At 41.7% G+C, this 20843-nt stretch overlaps 1 protein-coding gene across 5 annotated transcripts in view; it reads right to left on the bottom strand.

The window, feature by feature from the left end:
* The window catches only part of Ralgapa2 (Ral GTPase activating protein catalytic subunit alpha 2), a 281098-nt gene that overhangs the window by 245194 nt on the left and 15061 nt on the right, over window positions 1-20843 (bottom strand). For 3 of the 5 annotated variants that reach the window (XM_035446794.1, XM_027421594.2, XM_035446793.1), the window contains exon 2: window positions 5770-5880. In XM_035446794.1, the coding sequence (XP_035302685.1) occupies window positions 5770-5880 (111 nt within the window). Of the gene's footprint in view, window positions 1-5769; window positions 5881-20843 lie in introns of those variants that run through there. The other 2 variants (XM_035446791.1, XM_035446792.1) reach the window with 2 other exon arrangements.

Here is a 20843-nt window from a genome sequence, read left to right as displayed (position 1 = left end):
TGCTAGGCAAGCTCTCTACCAATTGAGCTGCATTTCCAGTCCCCTAATGCCCTTTTGATAATATTAATTAATAATAATATAAAAACTACCATATGCCTCCAGCAGGAATTATCATTTACTGTCTATAGTATGTCCCAGATATTGTGCTACACATGAGGCTTAAGTCATCTAACTTAAGAATTAGCAGATAGTAAATATTTTAGTTTTTGCAAATCTCTCTATCAGACTCTGTTGCCACAGGCTGTACGTAAATGAATGGAAATGGAGATAGCAGTATCCAATGAAGCCAGTGGGGTGTGGTGGCCCACACCTGTAATACTGGTAGTATGGGAGGCCAAGAATCACCAGCCTAGGCTTCACAGCAAGAACCTGTCAACAACAAGAACAATAACAAAAGTCAAGTAAGCTATTAGTTGCAGGCTCCTGACCTAACTGAATCCTCATAACTCTAAGAAGTGGCTATCATTTACTCATTTACAAATACTAAAAACTATGTGTTTCTCAGGATTTCTGCTGGGCCCTGAGGACAAAGAAATAAACCACACAACCAACACGCCCTGCTCTGGGAAAGATTACATTTTGACAGGAGAAGGCAAACTGTAAGTAAGCTAGAAAATGAATGAGCAAAAGCAAATAGAGAATACTAAAACCAATATGCAATTCTGAGTTGGGAAGTTAGGAAATACTTTGCTGGAAAAGTGACAACTAGGCAAAGATGTACAATGGGCAAAGAAGCAAGCTAAACAGAAATATGAGGAAGTCACACCCCAGGCAGGGAGAGTGGACCAAAGTTCCGATAGCTGAGCATGCTTGAGAGGAAACAGCCAGAAGGACCTGAAGGCTAGAGCAAAGATGGGAAGATTTGAGCAGATAAGCTTAGAGAGTAGGTGTGGCAAAGGAAGGCAGATGTGGACAGGATAAAGTCACTATAATGATTTGAGAATGAAAAGCCATTGAGGACTAAAGCCTCAATGATCATGTAAGTCATGACTTCAGCTACTCTTTTGGAAAGAAACATGGGGGTAGAAGAAAACACAGAATGGAATCGAGGAGACTCTTTCTAAGGCTAGTACCAGTCTAGATGAGGATACTAGAAGCTTTGGTGTTATCAATGTGAGTGAGGAGACATGCCAATGATACATTCTAGAAAGCCAGCATCTCCAAGGTTTTGTCCTGAATAACTGGAAACCTGAAGTTACCATGAAATGATTTCATTATTCCTAGTAAACATTTTTTTCTTCCCTTTGGGAGGCACACTTTCCTTTTTGCACTCCAATACAGACTGCACTAAAAACAAGAGCTTCCAAAAATCTCACCCTGATCCTACTGGTTATCACTGAATCTTTGTCAGAGCTTCCAAAGGGGAGCACAGTCTTTTCCTTTTCTATCTCTAGAATCTGAACTGCCTCGTAGTTTAGCCTTTGACCAATATGACTCTAGCAAATATGAGGCATTATGGCTGATCCCGAGACTCTGAGGCCATCCTATAAAGGAATTCAATCTGGCCTGCTGGCTGGATGATAAATCTCCACAGTAACACATTTTGGCCAATTGTAAGACATATGACTGAGGCCATCCAAACCAGCTAGTAAACCAGAACAACTTTCTAACAGTACTACAGAACCATATGTGGAATGGTGGTTGTTTCAAGGCATTCAATTAGGGAGTGTTTTTTACAGAGCACAAACCAACTGATACAGTCTTGAAATACCACAAATTTTCTAAAAGAATGGATATAATAAAGGTGAAAAAAGAGGAGGAAAGAAAGAAGAGAAAATGGGTTATGACTTAAAATAATTTTAGACAGTTGGCTTTTTATTTTATTTTATTTATTTATTTATTTATTTATTTATTTATTTATTTTGGTTTTTCGAGACAGGGTTTCTCTGTGTAGCTTTGGAGCCTATCCTGGCACTCGCTCTGGGGACCAGGCTGGCCTCGAACTCACAGAGATCCTCCTGCCTCTGCCTCCTGAGTGCTGGGATTAAAGGTGTGCACCACCAATGCCCACAACAGTTGGGTTTTTAAACTATCTGATATTTTAATTTTTTTCACTGGTGTGTGTGTGTGTGTGTGTGTGTGTGTGTGTGTGTGTGTGTGTTGAAACAAGGTGTCACTATGTAGCCTTGGCAACTTTCAAACTCACTATATAGACCTGGCTGGCCTTGAACTCAACAGATCTTCCTGCTTCTGCCTGAGTGCTGGGGTTAAAGCTTGAGCTACCACACTCTATTTTGAATGAAAAAATCATGACTCTTTTCTCCTCCACATACCTATAAAAAAAATAAAGTGGAGTAAAGCAAAACTAATAAAGTAAATACAGATCACTTCATATTTAGAATATCTACCCTTTGGGCCAAAATAAATTTTCTTAAGTTCAAGATTTATACCAACTTATTACTCTGAGATGGAAACTAAGAAACACCTTAAGAAAAGCACACACTGGCATCCCAGGCACAGCCGAAAGCTCTTGGTCAGACTCTAAGTCATCTTTTACATACCAGAGCCCTGAACACTGACACATATGCCTTCTCCTCCACTCACAGGGCACACTTCTGTTTGACCACAGCAACTGATGTACCTCAGGAAGTCCTTCAGTTTTTCTTTCTTGTCCCCCAAAAAATCTGCCTACATTCATCCTCTAGCTTTTCTCCTTAGACAAAAGGCCACTACTGTTTACTTGACTCCCTTCTCCAACCCCCACACTATCTGCTACCTCTCCTCAGACTGCCTACAGGTAGGTGCAGGCAGCCCTTAGCAATCCAGTTTAAGACACACTCCCTGACTACACATCACAGCTGCATGGGTACTTTTCCCAGCTCTACACCCCTCTGCTCCATGTCCACCTGACAAGCTTCTGACTGTTCCTCACCAAGAACTGTCCTCAGGTCAGATGTGAGCTCTCATTTCCTAATCCTACTGCACCTCATGTTTCTGCATCATCAGGCTTTGTGATCTTGCATGCCTTGAAATCTCTCCCCTGGACTTCTGTGACAACATGATTTCCTAATACCCTTCTGATGGCGGATGGCCTTCTGTATGCTGTGGCTATATGTTTCTCTTATTGGTTGATGAATAAAGCTGTTTTGGCCAGAGGACAGGCAGAATTCAGCTAGGCGGGAATTACGAAGAAAGAGAAAGAAGAAAAATAACAGACACCATGTAGCAGCTGGGAGTCAAGAGACCTGGGTATCACCAGTAACCCAAGACCATGTGGAGAAACACAGATTAATAGAAATGGGTTAGTAATTAAGAGAGAGCTAGCCAGTAAGAAGCCTGAGTCATAGGCTAAACAATTGTAACTAATATTAAGTCTGAGATTGGTTATTTATTAAGCAGCTATAGGACCTAGTGGGTGGAGAGAAAACCGGTTCAGTGGGACTGAGATAGATGGAGAAAATCCCCTTTTACACTCTTCCACTAATGTACCTCTCTCCTCTGTATTTGTTGACTCCATTTTCCTTAATATACTTTCTCTCTTGGCAACAGCAAGCTTCTATCCTCTTCTCCCAAGTTCAGATAACCTATATTTCTGCCGCTCAGCCAACACTTATTCCTGTGTCCCACAAGTGCTTCAAATACAAACTGGTCAGAGTTGCCTTCATTCTCTTGCCTCCCAAATATTGTTCTCCTTGAAGGTTTCTGTTACCTCATAAATCAAACTGGAACCCTGACAGGTTCTTTGACTTCTCCCTCTCCTTTGTATTCTGTCTCACAGGAACTCTTCCTCCTCCCTTAACCATTACCTTGCTGTGTCCATTTTTGACAGTTCTCCAGCAGAGTAGCAGCTCTCACATGGGGGGCAGCACCAGCCCCCCAACTCACCTCTGTGCCCTATGCATTCACAGCTTAACAGGACACTTGTCTCAGAGACTAATGGTTTTAAAGGCTCTAACTAAAAACAAAGTCCAGACTCCTCAGCCCTGGAAGTCAGGGTTCCTGACAAACATAATTGGATTTCCTACATATCTCATTCACATAACTTGTGTTGCAAGAAAAAGAAACACATGCCCCACACATGCCCTAAGGGCACTTACTACCTTTGCTCGGCTCTGTTCTCTACCTGCAATGCTCTGGTCCACTTCAAACCCTACTTCCGCTCCATCCACCCACCTATAACCTTCAGGCTAAGTTCATCACCTATGACTAATAGAGGGATCAATCATGCCTAAATAATGAAGCCTCCATTAAACCCAAAAGATTCTAGCTAAAGGAGCTCCCACAGTGTGAAGAAGAATGTATTGTGTACATGCAGAATAGTGTTCTCCAACTCCATGCAAGGAAGTTCCTGTGCTCTGGATCTTCCAGACCTTACACACAGCTCCTTATCTGGCTGTTGGTAAGCACCCTTTTTTTTATATATATAAACTATTTATTTATTTATTATGTATACAACATTCTGCTTCCATGTATATATGCACACCAGAAGAGGGCACCAGATCTCATAACAGATGGTTGTGAGCCACCATGTGGTTGCTGGGAATTGAACTTAGAACCTCTGGAAGAGCAGTCAGTGCTCTTAACCGCTGAGCTATCTCTCCAGCCCCAAGGTAAGCACCCTTTAAAATCTGTATTATTCATGTATAATGCAGTAAATGAACAAAAACTTTGTAATAAATATAAATAAGGTAATTTCCCTACATTCTACTAGCTCTTTTAGCAAATTAACCAACGCTGAGAAGAGAGTATTAGACTCCTGATTATAGTCAGTCTGTAACTATACAGACAGCAATCTAGAACCTGCAACTGACATTAAAGGGGACAGCCTCATGGCACTCAGTCCTTAGCCTGCAGGATCTGAAACTATCTCCCAGCAGCCTGGGAAGACTGAATGGAGTTAATAGGCCCCAGCTGATGTTTGCTGGAAACTCTAGCAGCAGAATGTTATGCTGAGTTGGTGTTAGAGACTGGAGAAAACACTTCTGCTTATTTTTCCTAATTTCCCAAACAGATGACATGAAATGGAAAGGCAAAGACAGTAATGGCCCTTACTGACCAGGTGCTATGTGCCAAGCTCTGTGCTGAAATCTTAGTGCATCTGTTAACCTGCTTCTTGCTGACAGGAGGAAACCAACACAGATAGACCAAATAATGCTCAAAGAGAAACAGCAGGAAGAGTGAGGATAGTCTGTCTTCCTAGCTACTCAATTCTCTCACCTAAATTCCCATAGCTGATCTGCTTTCCAAAGAATATTTTACATATGGGCATAAACATGAAAACATATACAAACAAAACTCATTGATAATACAAAAAAAAAAAATCTCTACAGACAGCAGGTACAGGCAAAGGAGACACTCTGGCTTTCATTTCACATCCCCTTTAGTGGAATTTGATTTTGCTGGTGGTATTGTTTTATTGTGTTTGGCTTTTGTAACAGGATCTCACTATGTAGGCCAGGCTGAATTCATGATTTTCCTGCCTCTGTCTCCATAGTTCCAGGATTATAGTTTATGCTAGCAAATGAGGCTTAAATCTGGATATTTTTTAAAATGTCCACGCATTATTTTTCCCCTTGCTCCTTAAATAACTTATCCCTTTGTAATTCATGCCTTCTGGGTTCCTTCTACTTTACCTTTAGTCATCTGCTGTTCAATTAACACCTGTGTAAGGGAACACTCCAGGGAAAAAGTGATGCCAACCAGTCCACCAGAATAATGTCTCAAAGCCCGGGAAGAAAGCAAGCTTAAAAATGCAGAACTTGTGGCTCATGACAACATAACTTCTGAAATTTCCTGTGTACTCAAAAAAAGAGCTATAGAAATGCTTACCTTTTAACTTCAAGCTATTTTCCAGTGTTATAAAATTTTCATAGAAGATGAAATATATCTGAGAATAGTTGGTCTCAAAAAACTGCTTAAGATCGCTTGCATCCACATTATCTGAAAAGAGAAGTTTGCATTTACATTATTGTTAGAATTCACAAATATAGCCAGGTATGGAGACTCAAGTCTTTAATCCAAGCACTCAGGAAGTGGATCTCTGTGAGTTCAAGGCCAGTCTAATCTACAAAGTGAGTTCCAGGACAGCCAGGGATGTTATAGAGAATCCCTGTATTAAAAATAAATAAGTAAAACAACAAAAAAGAATTCATAAACATTTCAGAAATGGAAGAAAATAAAGCTAGTCTTACTCCCTTATGAGAAAAAAAAATCATATTCGCACTTGTTTATTCACCTAAGAGAGGTCAGCACTGCACAGAGAAAGAGCACCACTCACCACACAAATGTGCAGAAAACTGTGAGGCCCACAGGTCAGAACTAATTGGGGACAACACTCACAGACAAGCTGAAAGGTTGGAGAAAGTGGGTGGGTCTGCTGAGTTTTCTTTGGTGAGAAGGAGACATAGAGGTTTATGGAAGAGGCAGTTTTGACAGGGGCCTCAAAGAGGGAACGGTCTTGGACTTCTGGAAAGTAACTGGTAGGGCTCTTATACAGATCAACCTCGCCTCCTCTCCACCACCACCGTGCTCTAGGCACAAAGAGAAAGCAGTTCAAGTGACCCAGTGTGTCCTCCCAATACATCCCTGAAGCCACACACATCGGGCTCACATTCCTTCCCTCGCCTCGGTGTCCCACCCTCACTCCCTCACCCTCAATATTGTTGATCAAGAGTTCCTGTTGTGCCACGTGGCTTTGCTAAGATCAGGGACTACATGCCAGAGATGGGTGGTTGTTACCATTCCCACTGGGGTTCCTTCTTCCCAGGGGTCTGATCAGCCCAGGAAACAACCTCACGGCTAAGGGAGGTTATCCACTTTCAACAAACCTTTGTCCATTTTTCTAAGATAGCAATGTTGTTTTGTGCCATTTACAAGATCCTGATTATAATGCTGTAGAATTATACATATAAGGGAAATTAGAAACAGTCTCAAAATTCTAAAGATTACTCAAGAATAGAAACTGATGGTGCCATTCAATCTGTAACAGAATAATATTCCCTATGTTAGTAGTCCTAACTAATACTGTAACTCCATGTGGCACACTCACTGCAATGCCCAATTAACAAACAGCATGGATCTGCAGAACTGACTTCCTTTGGTTATCATAGAAAACCCTTTAGGGTAAAAATTGTTACAAGGTCTTTAGAATAATGCATCTTAGATGTTTACAAACTCATAGGAATTGTCAATTTCATTTTTGCTGCCCAAAATAAAACACCACCAAACAATAGATTCTCAGTAACTGACAAATTTACCTTGGTGAAAACAGGCACAAGTGAAAGTAATATCATCACCCTCATGAACACCATCATTTTTTTTTTCTGTGTATTTACTTACTCACTTCTTTATTGGTTTATTTAGAGACAAGGTCTACAACCCAAGCTGTCCTCCAACTCCCTACATAGTGGAAGATGACCCTGAACTTCTAATCCTCCTGCTTCCACTTCTCCGGGGCTATATCTCGCTTTATGTGGTACTATGGGTCAAATTCAGAGTCTCACACATACTAAACAAGCACTCTACCAACTGAAGGACATTCTCATCTCTGACTACCTTCATTCTTAGGAGCAACATAATCTTTCTAGGAATCCTCAATAGCCCTACTCAGAATCTGCCTGTTGCAACATGACATCTACATTCGGATGACCTTGGGGTTTCCTGCTTGTAGGTACACAAGTAGTAGTCATTATTTTATCACTGACTGTTGTAGGGTGTTTCTTTTACTCAATTGATTTAAGAAAATATCACCAAACTACTGTGATAGGTTAGGGTTTTAGTGGTGTATGAGTGGGACTGTAGGCTCTATGAGGACAGGGACTATATCACACAAAGAAGACCAGATTCGATCAGGAATCCAGCATGCCTTGGGGAATGAAGCTGTATGACATGTCCCAGGACAGGGGAGGAACAGGGTGGAAGTCACACAGTGGAGGTGCAGTCAGACTGGCAGGAAGGACTGTGTATATTTTAACTACAGCTCAAACCGAGTGGCAAGTTAGGCACTAAATGCCCTTTCTGCCAGGGCACTAAGTACCGATGTCCCTGTCACTGTCAGGCTAAAACACACCACCCCACTGCTAGCCTATCTGCACCTCCACTGAGCAATTATCCCTAATAACCACCTCCACTGCACATGGCTGCCCCCCCCCCAGGCCCAACACTCTAGTCTGTGATGTCTTTATAGTCCTCAAAGTTCCCTAACATATTTTCCACTTGGATCCCCTCAAGGACACTGGCTTGACTCCCATATCATCCTATAGCTAGTTTGGCCTCATCCTTCAGAAATGGGATCGCACATTAGTCAAAGAAATCCACAAATGTCTCAAGTGTCACTCTGCACTTTTCATCCTATCTCCTGCCTTTTTCCTTGCAGTGAAAGGGCTTCGGACTCAGGAAGCCACAAGGAAAAAATTATTCCCTTAGCAGGGAGGTACAGGTAAAGAAGCATCAATATAGCCCAGAAAGGTTTCTAGATGATCAGCAACTCTCTCACCTCATCCCTTGACCCTGATGCCTCCAAGACATTTAAAATACTAGCAACCAGAACAGACAGGCCTCCAGAACTGAAAGGCTTCCATATAGACACAATGCTTTCCGGAAGCCAAAAGGCCAGGTAGCAGCCACCTTCTTCCTCAGCCATCTATAGTAGTTGTTGTTGATAAGAGCATAAAGCTCTCACTGGCAGGACAAAGTAGCTACCTTCAAGGTCATCCAGTATACCATAAGCCAGGCATAGCACTAGTAACACACTCAGTTTATCTATACCAGCTCAGGACTCCTCACTATCCTGGGAGTCCTCATCAAAGATAGCACTAAAATGAGCCAAAATTCCATTTACTCAGTTATGTCTTATTATTTGGCACCCTCATTAGAACAGAAACTGCAAGATAGCAGGAATTCCACCTACATGGTTCACTGCTGTCCCTTCTGCCCCAGGAAATGACCTGGGCTCCCCATTTGTTAAGTGAATGAACAAAGTCTGAATATCAAATGTCTTGCACATTTAATCCAAGATTCAGGAATATAGAATAAAGATAGGTCTTATAAAAGGCACTGGAATTTTGCATCTTGATACAAAAATGGGTTAAAACAAAGTATTTTTTAGCAAAACCAACCTTAAGAAGAGATATAAAGAACAGGTTTGCTCAGGAAGGAGGGACCCCTATAACTACAAGCTTTCTTTAGACAGGCTTTTTTGATTAATGCACTCACTTATTATGCCCTATCAGTGCCAAGTAGCACTCTGCCAAGTGCTTAGAAATTCAAAGAGAATAAGAGCCAAGGTCATCAAGATGAACAAGTGAACATAACCAACAACAGCCAGGGCACCAAAGCAAGAAGTAGATAACCCCACAAAGGCAAGTTTGGGACATTAATAATGCATATATTTATGGTCTGCTTTTGTCTTTACAAGGTATTTTCACGAGTTATTGTATTCTGACCTCACTACAACACTGTGAAGTAGATGGAGCAGTGTGTGGGGTGGGGAGCACCCTTAAATAATGATCTCCTTTGACCTGTCCAAAATAACAAGCAAGTTAGGAATTCCTGCCTGAGTTTCTGACTTCAAATCAAAGCTGGAAGGCAGGTGAGGAATTTAGAAGAAATAAATGCCCCCTGGAGATGTGCAGAAAAACCACAGGAAAAACAGGAGGTGCTCAAAGTAAGAAGGCAGAGCAGCGTGAACAACAGTCAGTAAGAGTGGGGAGCAGCAGGCCAGGTCACAGCTTCAGGGACTGGGGGGGAAAAGGGAGGGGGCAGGAGAGGAGAGAGCCAGGTGGGAGGCCTCCCCTGATTCTCTGTGTCTGACAAGGACGCTAGCATGCTGTCTTATTACCACCAGACACCTCGGCCAAGTACTTCCAAAAAAACCACAGGGAAAAGAATGCCAGACAGCCCTGCAGAGCTTGAGGTCAGTTCTAAATTCTGAAAGTAACCCTTAATTACTCATTCTCCTTCACCATCAGCAGCCAGTAAACTGCATTACTTTCCCATTATCTCTCAAAGATAATCTGGTATAGCACACCAAACTTTGTACTCCTTATACCAACACTTCTTTCTCCACTTCCAGCTGGAGGTCGACAGCAAAGACTAAGGGGAAAACCTTTGAAGCAGACTGTCTGCCTTTAAGTGCAGAAGCTACAGGGTCGGAGACAAATGGGATAAAATTTTTCCTCAATTTCATCTGAAAAACAAGAAGAACAATAGTCCCTATATTGCAGGACTACAGTGATGAGAAAATAAGCATATGCAGAATGCTTGTAGAATGTCAGTTGGTATCATATAAATGTTAGCTGTTTTTATAATTACTTAGCTCCTGGCAAAGCTCTCTCACCAGGAAGAAATAACACAACCTCACCTATGTATGAAGCCATCAAATTCAATGACTCAGAAATTCATATACTTAATGAGACCATCCCATATTAAAAGTACTTAATCCCAACACAACAGTAAATACTGCCAACAAGCATACCCATGAACCCAGGCCAATTCTCCCTCCATCTCCTTCTACACATAATTTTTTTCAATGGCAATTCTTTCACTCTTTAGTTAGAGGGTCAAAACATAGCTACATGAGAACTTGCTTCAGCAGATCCCTATAATACCTCATGAAGGGGAACCTTTAGCCCAATCAGGAGTCCAGCTGGACTCAAAAGAAAAGGGGGAAACTCAAGCCCAGCTCCTTGGTCATAGAGAGGACATTTAGCCCTCCTTTACTCACACCTCACAGCTAAGAGCCACCTAGTTCTGGACACGCATTTGTGTGTATTTTCTACTTTAGTCCAATTCCCTGAACAATTTACTGAAAGCCTGATGATCAAAAATCATAGGCTTGTGACAATGAAAAAAGACAAGTGAAGAATTCTAAATGATTGTTTAGAAATACTTGGTAAGAACAAGGAAACTGGAGGCTGGGAGGTGACTCAGTAAGTGTTTGCCGGGCAATCCTAAGGGCTGAGTTCAGATCCCCAGCACCTATGTGAAAGCCAGTTGCAGCACACACCTAGAACCCTAGCACTTTTGGGTGGAGTCAGTCAGATCTGGGGGCTTGCTGGCTAGCCAGTCTAGCTACAACATCAGGTTCCAGTTTAAGTGAGGGACCCTGTCTCTAGAAAATGAAGTGGACAGCAATAGAAAAAGACACCAAATGTCCACCTCTGGGAGACCCAGGAGGAGGTATCCATATACAAGTTCACATACAAACACACCACATGCACACACACACACACACACACACACACACACACACACACACACACACACACTGGGGGAGGGGGAGAACAAGGAAAATAATGTACACTAATATACAATAGGCAGACACAAGACTGAAAATTTTGTCAGAAATGTATGGCACTAGTGACAAGCCTAGTATGATTACCTTTATTGCCCAATATTAGCCTTAGAGGCTGATAGGATTCTGATTTCACATTAAGTAATTGCCTAGGTGGGTGCCCTCTTTTCTTCATCATGTAAAGATGTCATGCACTATCGGTTCCCCCGGCCACACCTATAAATTGTGCCCATTCACAGTGATTCCTGGCTGACCTCCTGGCCTGCTTCAGTAAGTGGTGTTTTCAGAACAGTCTGGCTAGGAAAGTCTGAAGTTGTTAGTGATTGAAGAGAACTGAGAAAACACAGGAGCACAGCTGGACCTAACCCAGGAGGCTAGAGCCAACCCCAGACAATCTGCAGTCAGAAGTAGAACCGCCCTAGGCAGTACAGACCCAACATCAGGAGGGCGGAAAATAGATGCTTGTTGATGTCGGGCTCCTGGGAGCTGCTGAGGTCAGAATGGGTTGTTATGAAACACTGTGGAAAGACCAGTGCAGAAGAAGAAAGTGGGTGCAAAACAACTTCATTGATGGCGGGGGCAGTCAATATAACAGATGCCCCACAAGGACAACTCACTGTTGTCACCTCAGGTAAAAGGAAAAAAAGAGGAGGGAAAACTCCCCCAAATAGCACAGCCTGCACCTTGACACAAACCTTCTGTCAACAGTCTGTCTTGGCCTGACTCAGGGAAGGACTCCTCCAGACATCAACTGATCCATCTGAGCAATTCCTGTGCTTGCAGTCAAGTGCTGTAAAACGCTATCGCAGGTAAACAACAGGAGCTTATCTGGGACAGGAAAGCCAACTCTGTAGCAGAAGGCCTTTCCAGACTCAGCAGCTTCACTGTCATAGAACAGGAGATGGTGTCCAAGGAATGACTGCATTTCTATGGCCAATCAACAAACACATTCAAGTTATCATTATTATAAAAGAAATCCATTCCTGACAAATGACTTTATATGAAGATTCTTAAAGTGTTTCCTATACTAGCTTTGTGTGGTGGATGATGCCTATAACCCCAGCATTCTGGAAGATGAGGCAAGAGAATTGCTACAAGTTTAAGGCCAGTCTGAAATATACAGTGAATTCCAGGCCAGTCTGGGATACAAACTGAGACTTTGTCTCAAAAAACCAAAAATATAAAACTAAAGAGTCTATGTTTCCTGCACTGCCTATGGACAAGCACAAAACTCTCATATGGTTGGAAATATAAATTTATGCAATGGAAAACAAGTCAGATCAAAGGCCTAAAACAGATGTGGTTGCGGCTCTGGTAGGAGCACCCCATACAGGAGGGACTGAGAGACAGCAGCATAGACCTTTATCTAAGTTCTGTTTACCTCCCCAAGTCAGCTAGCAGGAAGGGGCTCCAGCATGGCTCTCCACCTTCTGGTTTCATGTGTACATCCTGCTTGCACCCCTCAGTCTCCAGAAAGAGTATAGTTTCTGGGCACATAAAGGATAGGCATTAAATAAATGCTCACTGAATAGACTATCAGTCAGCAGAACTTAGATATTCAAGGAGGGTTGACAACTTAATCCCTTCCTGTGGATGAGACAAAAGCATTCCTGAAGGACACAGAAAACAAGAAAACGTTTTTAAAATCAAGGCAAAACTTCATACAACAGTGATCAAAAAGATTCCCAACTAAGAAAAAAGGATGGGGGCTTCTATTCTAAATACAAAATAAGTCCATGGCCATACCATCCCAGATATGTTCAATCTCATCTAAATACAAAATAAATTAATAAAACAGGTCAACAAGCAATGATACCTACTCTAAAGGTATTATAGAAAATTAGTTTCTATTAATTTTCAAAATAATGGCAATATAAACATATGTTCATCCCTTAAACTATTGTCAATATTCACTTTATAAAATTAGCTCATATCTACACATCATCTATTATTATGATCAGACGAGATCGGACACATTCAGGGTGGTATGGCTGTAGATCACACCATTTATTTTTAAGTCTGATATATTAGAAAGATATCTGGCCAGAAAGATGTTCAACAGCAAAGCTTCTAAGCTTGCTACTATATGACTTTAAATGAATTGATATCAATTTCTCTTTTACTTTTCATAAGTAAATTGCCTGATAATTAGGGTGATGAATTACCACCACACTTATTTACAGAAAGACATTTATGCCTGCTACATGCAACAGTCACGTGTGCAGGTCAGAAGATAACTTCAACTGTCAGTTCTTGCCTTCCCATTTGTTTGGGACAGGGTCTCTTAGATGTTCACTAATGCCTACCACAGGATAGCTTGCCTACAAGCTGCCCAGGACTGTCTTCTCTCTGCCTCCCATCTCACCTTAAGAGTTCTGGGATTACATATAAACTCTAGACCCAGCTTTATGTGAGTGCTGTAGACCCCCACAAATTGTACAGCAAACACTTTAACCCTGGGGCCATACCCCTAATCTTGGCACAAATATGAGTTAATACAACCAAAATTTCACTTTTGAAAAATGAAAATATGTACCAGGAGTGGTTCCACAGGTCTTTAATCCCAGAACACAGGAGGCAGAGGCAGGTGGAGCTCTGTAAGTTTCAGGCCAGCCTGGTCTACATAGCAAGTTCCTGTACAGCCAAGATTGCAGAGTGAGACCCTGTACCAAAGATAAAGCAAAGCACTTCCTCCAAGCTACCAATTCCCTTTATCTCTCAAGGTAAATAAAAACACAAAGATCATACACATGAAAGTTCTGATTACAATAGTTACAAGAAATTTCAAGAAAACCAACATATACCACTCTGTTTGTTAGTGAGCCCACACCTTCCACAAACTCAGCTTTTAGCTCAACATACGAGGTAGCCCAAATCCTACCCTAACTCTCACTTTTAGTCTGGGTTCTGTCCCACAAATCCAAATACCAACAGCAAATTCTACAATTGCTGGCATCAAAGTCAGGTCAGAAACAAACTCCATCTCTGAACTCTGCTCCACATCTTAGTCCTCCTTATTGTTTCTCATCTCTTTCTCTGTACCACCAAGGCCCGGCTACACAAATACAATTTCTATGAAGCTTTAAGAAGCAGAAGACCAAAGCCTGTTTCACAAGTATGCTTCGTGACACAGGAGACTTCATATTTCTGCAAAATTTTAAAGTAGTACAATACTTCCAACCTCATCCACTTTTAGGCACTAGACATATTTGATGTGCAAGTACTTCCCAAGTCACTCAGATATTAACTAATAATGTATTCAAAATAACTCTGGCTCCTCTCTTAACCCCTCCACTCACTGCAGCACGAGGCGTCCCTCCTTGTTCTTTGCAAAACACATGTTCCCTCTCCCTTACATGGTAACCATAAACTGCCTAAGAAAACTTAAGGCTGTAATCAGAGACAGTAATCCAGGACCACTCCCAAGGTGCACATTGGGCTTCCTCAGGTTTGTAGTCATCTCTTGAGAACCTCAGACTTCTCACATGCCCCTCATCATAGACATCAATACTGTACAACTCTGGATACGCCTGAATCTGACCCCAGGTCCTGCACACAGCCCACCCACCTGCTATAGCCAGTACAACTCAACAAATCTCTATTCTACCACATTTCTAAGAGAGCTCTTCTCCTCAGCAATGCCTGAAATCCTGTCAATTCCCTAAGAACGCGTCTCTTGCAGACACCTTGTGAGGTTTTCACCTTCCTCCTACACTCACACGTTACCTGGCCTCAATAAAGTGTGGCACTTCGCTGCTTCCACACCCTGCAAACACACACCCTGAAATTCCCCCAACATCAACCACACACACACACACACACACACACACACACACACACACACACACCAATTTCTAGGCTATTTGGGTCCTTCTTTTCTCACATACACAAAAATCTCCTTTGCTTCTCCACACATCTTAGAGCAACAACCACCCCACCCCCAAATGGAGTGGCACACTGTCTCTTCCACCCCAGTGCACTCTCCAAAGATTGTAGGCCCTGGCTCCTGCTTCATTATTGGAGATTTCAACATTTCCAGGATGACGCCTGGCTTCCTCATCCCTAATGAAGTTGTCAGGCACTCCACCTGTACCACCCACACCCACAGCCAGAGCCTAGACGAGGTGATTACTACCCAACCCGTAAGCCTTGGTTTCAAGTGATTCATTCTCCCACTTCCTGCCATTCCTTACCTTTCCTGTCCACTCCTGGTACCCTAACCCAACAACTCTTCAACCCCACTGGGTCCATGAATCAAATCTTGAATCTAACCATCTTGTCACTATCCAAGTTGTACTCAAGTCCTCATTTCCTTTCATTCCCAATTTAATTTCCATGGCCCGTCTTTTTTGTTGTTGTTGTTGTTTGTTTTTTAATCACACTTGTATTTATTGAGAGAGGGCACTTACATGTATGTAGTTGTGTACAAAATGGAAGTCAGAGGACTTCAGGAGTTGGTTCTCTCCTTCCATCATGTGGGCCGCAGGGATCAAACCTAGGTTACCCAGCTTGGCAGTGGGTGCCTCTACCCAGAGCCATCTCACCAGCCTCATCTTTTTTTTTAATTTATTTCATTTAATATATACATATATATATATATAATAATATATCTACTATATATATAATCTATCTATATATATATATATATTATTATATATATATTATATATATATATATATTAGTGTTCTGTCTGCATTCATGCCTGTTTGCCAGAACAGGGTATCAGATCTCATTATTGATGGCTGTGAGCCACCATGTGGTTGCTGGGAATTGAACTCAGGACCTCTGGAAGAGTGGTCAATGCTCCTAACCTCTGAGCCATCTCTCCAGCCCCCCAGCCTCATCTTTTTAAGAACCCTTTCACTGTCCTTCAGCCCTTCCATCCTTTTGTACTTCCTTCACAGTCACTAGATAAAATCCTAATCTGTTCCATCCTTGGTTCAGCTGAACACATTTATCTGAAGCCAAGCCATGTACTAGGTTCAAAAGATTTTTTAAAAATGTTTATACAAGGGGATGGAGAGAAGTCTCAGAGGTTAAAAGTATTTGCTGTTCTTGCAAAGAACCAGAGTTCTGCTCCTCGAATCCACACTGGGATGCCCTCAACCTCCTATAACTCCAGCTCTGTGGGATATGACACCCACTTCTGGCTTCTGCAGGCACCTGCACACACACACAAATAATAAACAAAACAAACAAAACTTAATGCATATAAAAGAATAAGTCCAGCACATGTGGTTTATAGTGCATAGTAACTAAACAAGCACTTTAGACCACCCACGGAATGAAGGCACCTAGTCTAACAAGCCTTCTGCTGCCCTGCTCTAAGGAGATTGTCACTGTTAATACAATGGTCAATATTCAGTGCTCCCAAGGCCAAGAGAAAATACACAAGTACCCTGTGCCTGAGCTCCAGTAGCCTGGGTCATCAGAAAAAAATGGAGACATGCTGGGACCTAAACTACACAATACATAATCTTAATTGCAGGAAAAAAAAAAAACTTACCTTTTGGCTTCTTTGATAGTTCTGTTTCTTACATACATTAGAATCATATTTTACTGTTACCCTAGTTGCATACTAATTACACTATTCAAATGTTTTAAATTCCCCCATATGTATATATGTATATACATATGTATGCATGTATGTGTTCAAAACTTGTCATAACTGGCAACTCAATTCTATAAGGGTTCCACAGCACTTCATACTAAAATGTTAAGAGCAGCCTGGAGCAGACACTGTTGGTTCTTTCCAGTTCCTTCACCTCACCCACCGACCCCCACAAACAGCCCCTCACTCTTGTAACAGAGTTTACTCAAGGATTATCCTTCACAGAGCTGTAACCACTGGAAAGGCTGGCTTATACCCAACACATGGTGGGTGGGCCTGACATAACTGACCAAATGTGATGGCAGCATAACCCTTGCCAGTGACTACCATGGACCAAAGATGATCCATTTAAACAGGAGAAGCCTGATAGAGATACTAGGTTCTTCAAGGGACACAACAAGAAGTAGCCTTTTTCTGCCTCTGGATATCAGTCCATCTGGGTGGATCTGAGTATTCTGACACTGAGCACAAATCTGCCTCAGTGAGAATGATACAGCAGAGAGGCTGGACCTGGACTGCCAATACTGCAAAACAGCTAGATTATCTCATTCTGGTTTTCTCTGCCTGAGGACCTCTTTATATAGAAAGAGAAAATTCCTTTTATTCATTTATATTAGTTTTCTCTTAGTTACAGCCAAAAACATCCATGTAGACAGACAACTGAAATAAAATATGAAATACATACTAGTACCAATTGAAATGTTCCCAGAAACCAGGCAGTGGTGGCTCACACCTTTAATTCCAGCACTCAGGAAGCAGAGGCAGGTGGATCTCTAAATACAAGGTCAACCTGGTCTGGTCTACAGAATGAGTTCCAGTACAATCAGTTTTACAGAGAGAAACCCTATCTCAAAAAAGAAAAAGGAAAAAGAAAAAGAAAAAGACAAAGAAAGAAACAAAAGCTCACAGAAATCCCATCAGACATTTTTTGGTTGTGAGCCTACCCTTTAACGGCTGAGCCATCTCGCCAGCCCCCCATCAGACATTTTTAAGTCAATAATACTTAAATATTCTTGTCTTAATCTGGATCAGGGCCAGCATCTATCACAGAAGGATATATGTTGGATATATATTTTAGAGATAGAAATAGGATAGGTAAAGCAAAACCTAAATGGTTACCTCTTGCCCACCATTCTCAACAGCTAAGGAAACAAAAAAAAAAAAAAAAATGGTGAAGAAGACAGGGAATGCCTTCAAATAATGTCTGTGTCAAATAACTATTATTAATCATATAATAACAGCTCTGCATAGGATGACTCAAGTAACCCTCAAGCAACAACAGGAGACAGGTATAGTCTTTACTGCTATAGGAAGAAGGGTCATGGAGGGCAGGTAAGTTTAAGTTTGGACCCCCATATTGCTCAGCTTCCATTGCTCAGTTGACTGGGTTCACACTTACAAAGAATGGTGGAAGACTTCAGGGAAGCTGACCTACAAGTGCACCGTTTCATTGTGCTTAAAACAAGAACAAAACCTACAGGAGAGATGTGGCATAAGCTGCAGATTCATTTTTAAATCCAGAAGAAAGAAAAGCCTAGAAGTAGCTTATTTTATCTTACATTCTTGTATGTACATGAGTGTGGTATATAGATATGTGTGTATGTGTTTCTATATGTGCAGTTGTACATGAGTGCACATGTTTGTGGACACCTGAAGTTATTCTCCACATTATTTATCAAAGCAGGGCCTCTCACAGAACCAGACCTCTGGCTAGTGTAGCAAGGAAGCTTGCTCTGGAAATCCACCCTCTACCAGCTCTGGGATAAATGTGGCCCCAAGACACATGGGTTATAAGAATCTGAACTCCAGTCCTTGAATTTGTAGGGCAAGTGCTTTATCCACTGAGTCACCTCCCCAAACTCCATATTTTATAAGGGTATATCAGAGACAGTATGCAATTGGAATGACCTTCCTCCTGGACAGGTTAAAAGGGTGGCTTTTCTATGAAATGAATTTAACAAACTTTTAAGTGGTCTTCCCCAATGGACTGTCTTTACTTCTAGAAAAATCATAATGATGTTCTTGCTCTGTCTGCAGCCTAAATTAGTAACCTCTGTGGTATCTCTCACACAAGTAAAAAAGACCCTTATCCTGGTCACTGGAAGCCTTCCTAGGCATACAAACTGTTGACAGTGTGTAAAAGCCTGAAATTCACAAGCTACGGCAGTAGCAGATAGTTTGTTATAGAAGCCCAGTAGAACACAATACAGCCATGTAAGGATAATGTAAGCCTTCCCATCCTGGTATAAACAATGTCTAAAGTGTTTTCATAAAATACACAGCACTGGACTATGTATAACGCTAACTCATGTAAAACTTGTGTGTGTGTGTGTGTGTGTGTGTGTGTGTGTGTGTGTGTGTGTGTGTGTGTCTACTCACAAGCAAAATTGAGAGCAACAGATAAAGGCGAATATGCACAAATAAGAGAGCAAGCTTACCCAAATACCTGCAATGGATAAGATGGGACTGCAAAATTTTAAGACTTTTTACATTCATGCTTACTCATTTTCATAATAGGCATACAAAATATGCAAAAAGCTAAGAAGAGAAAAAGTGCTTCCCAATGTTTTATAAAGAAAATTTTTCTAAGCTGGACAACTATAAAAGAAATTAGTAACTATGCAGTCAGGACATTGCCCATATTATTCTCCAAACTTGAAAACACAACTTTTCAACCCTAAAGTTAACACATATGATACATGCAATAGTATCTCTGCCATTTCTAAAAGCAGCAAATTATATAAATTCCTGTCTGACATATGCAATGCACCTTTGGAATAGCACATACCTTGCACTGCAGGCTTGGAAATGATGAAATTGCTGAAAGGAGATTCATTTTTTAGTAAAGGTGTGGGTCTATAATTCAGTGGAAAGAATAGAAAACACAACGGGGCAGCAAGAGACTGTGTCATTCTCAAGAGTTTGCACTGAGTGGAAAGAAGCAAACATGAGATACTTTAGGATGAAAAAAAAAAAAAAAGGTGATGAAATTTCCAATTACAACAAGCTTCATTTACAAGACCTGGTAGCCTTAGACCATATGAGTCAACTTCTTATTCTGCCAGAACACTGACTATAAAATGCTAATGAGATGGTCCAGTCCATGCTCAGAAATGACAGCTCTGTAAGTCCACCGTAAGACCTTCTTGTAACTAACCTCCTCTTGCCATCTGATTTTAAGTCAGTGTGCTACAGGAGGTGGGTGGGCTCTTTGTTCTGGAGACAAGAGTAGGAGACTGGGGCAAGTGTGTGGGATATAGGCAAGGTTTCAACAGGACTTCAGCCCTCAAGCAGAGGAGTAGGCACTGACCGCTAAGCTGCTCTCTAAAAGGAGACAAGCTTTTATGGATTTGCTGGGTGGACTAACATTTTCTCTGGAGGATCACAGGGGCTTAAGCTACTGCAGCTGCTGAAAGCACACTTGTGGCTTGAATGGGAATGGCCACCATAGGCTCATATATTGGAATGCTTGGTCCCTAGCTGATGGGACTGTTTTGGGAAGGAGTAGGTGCGGCCGTGTTGGAGGTGGTATGTCAGTGGTGGTGGGTTTTGAGGTTTCAAATGCCTACAACAGGCCCAGTTGGTCTGCCTCCAACTTGCAGCAAGAAGGAGTAAGTTACTCCTCCTGTGCCATGCCTGCCTGTCTTCTGCCATGCCCCTGCCAGTATGGTCGTGCACTTGCCCTCTGACACTGTAAGCAAGCCCCTAATTAAATGCTTTTAAAAGTTGTTCTAGTCATGGTGTCTCTTCATAGCAACAGGACAGTAACTACCATACAGACTAAGATGGACAGAAGAAAACACACAACATGCTTTCAGTGGTTAGCAAGCTTAGGTAGGGGCCAGGAACTTGTGTGCCTCTGTCTATTCTTAAGCCCTGTTTTAACCATAGCCATACATCTGTCTGAGAAAAACACAAGGCTCAATGACACTGGGTCATAATACAATAAATACTAAACCAAAGATCAAAGTTTTCTCAGATCATCTTATTAAGAAATAC

Source organism: Cricetulus griseus, chromosome 6 (genome assembly GCF_003668045.3).
Source record: "Cricetulus griseus strain 17A/GY chromosome 6, alternate assembly CriGri-PICRH-1.0, whole genome shotgun sequence".
Lineage (NCBI taxonomy): Eukaryota > Metazoa > Chordata > Mammalia > Rodentia > Cricetidae > Cricetulus > Cricetulus griseus.
Note: the sequence above shows the minus strand (reverse complement) of the source record. Positions and strands in the feature narration are given on the sequence as shown.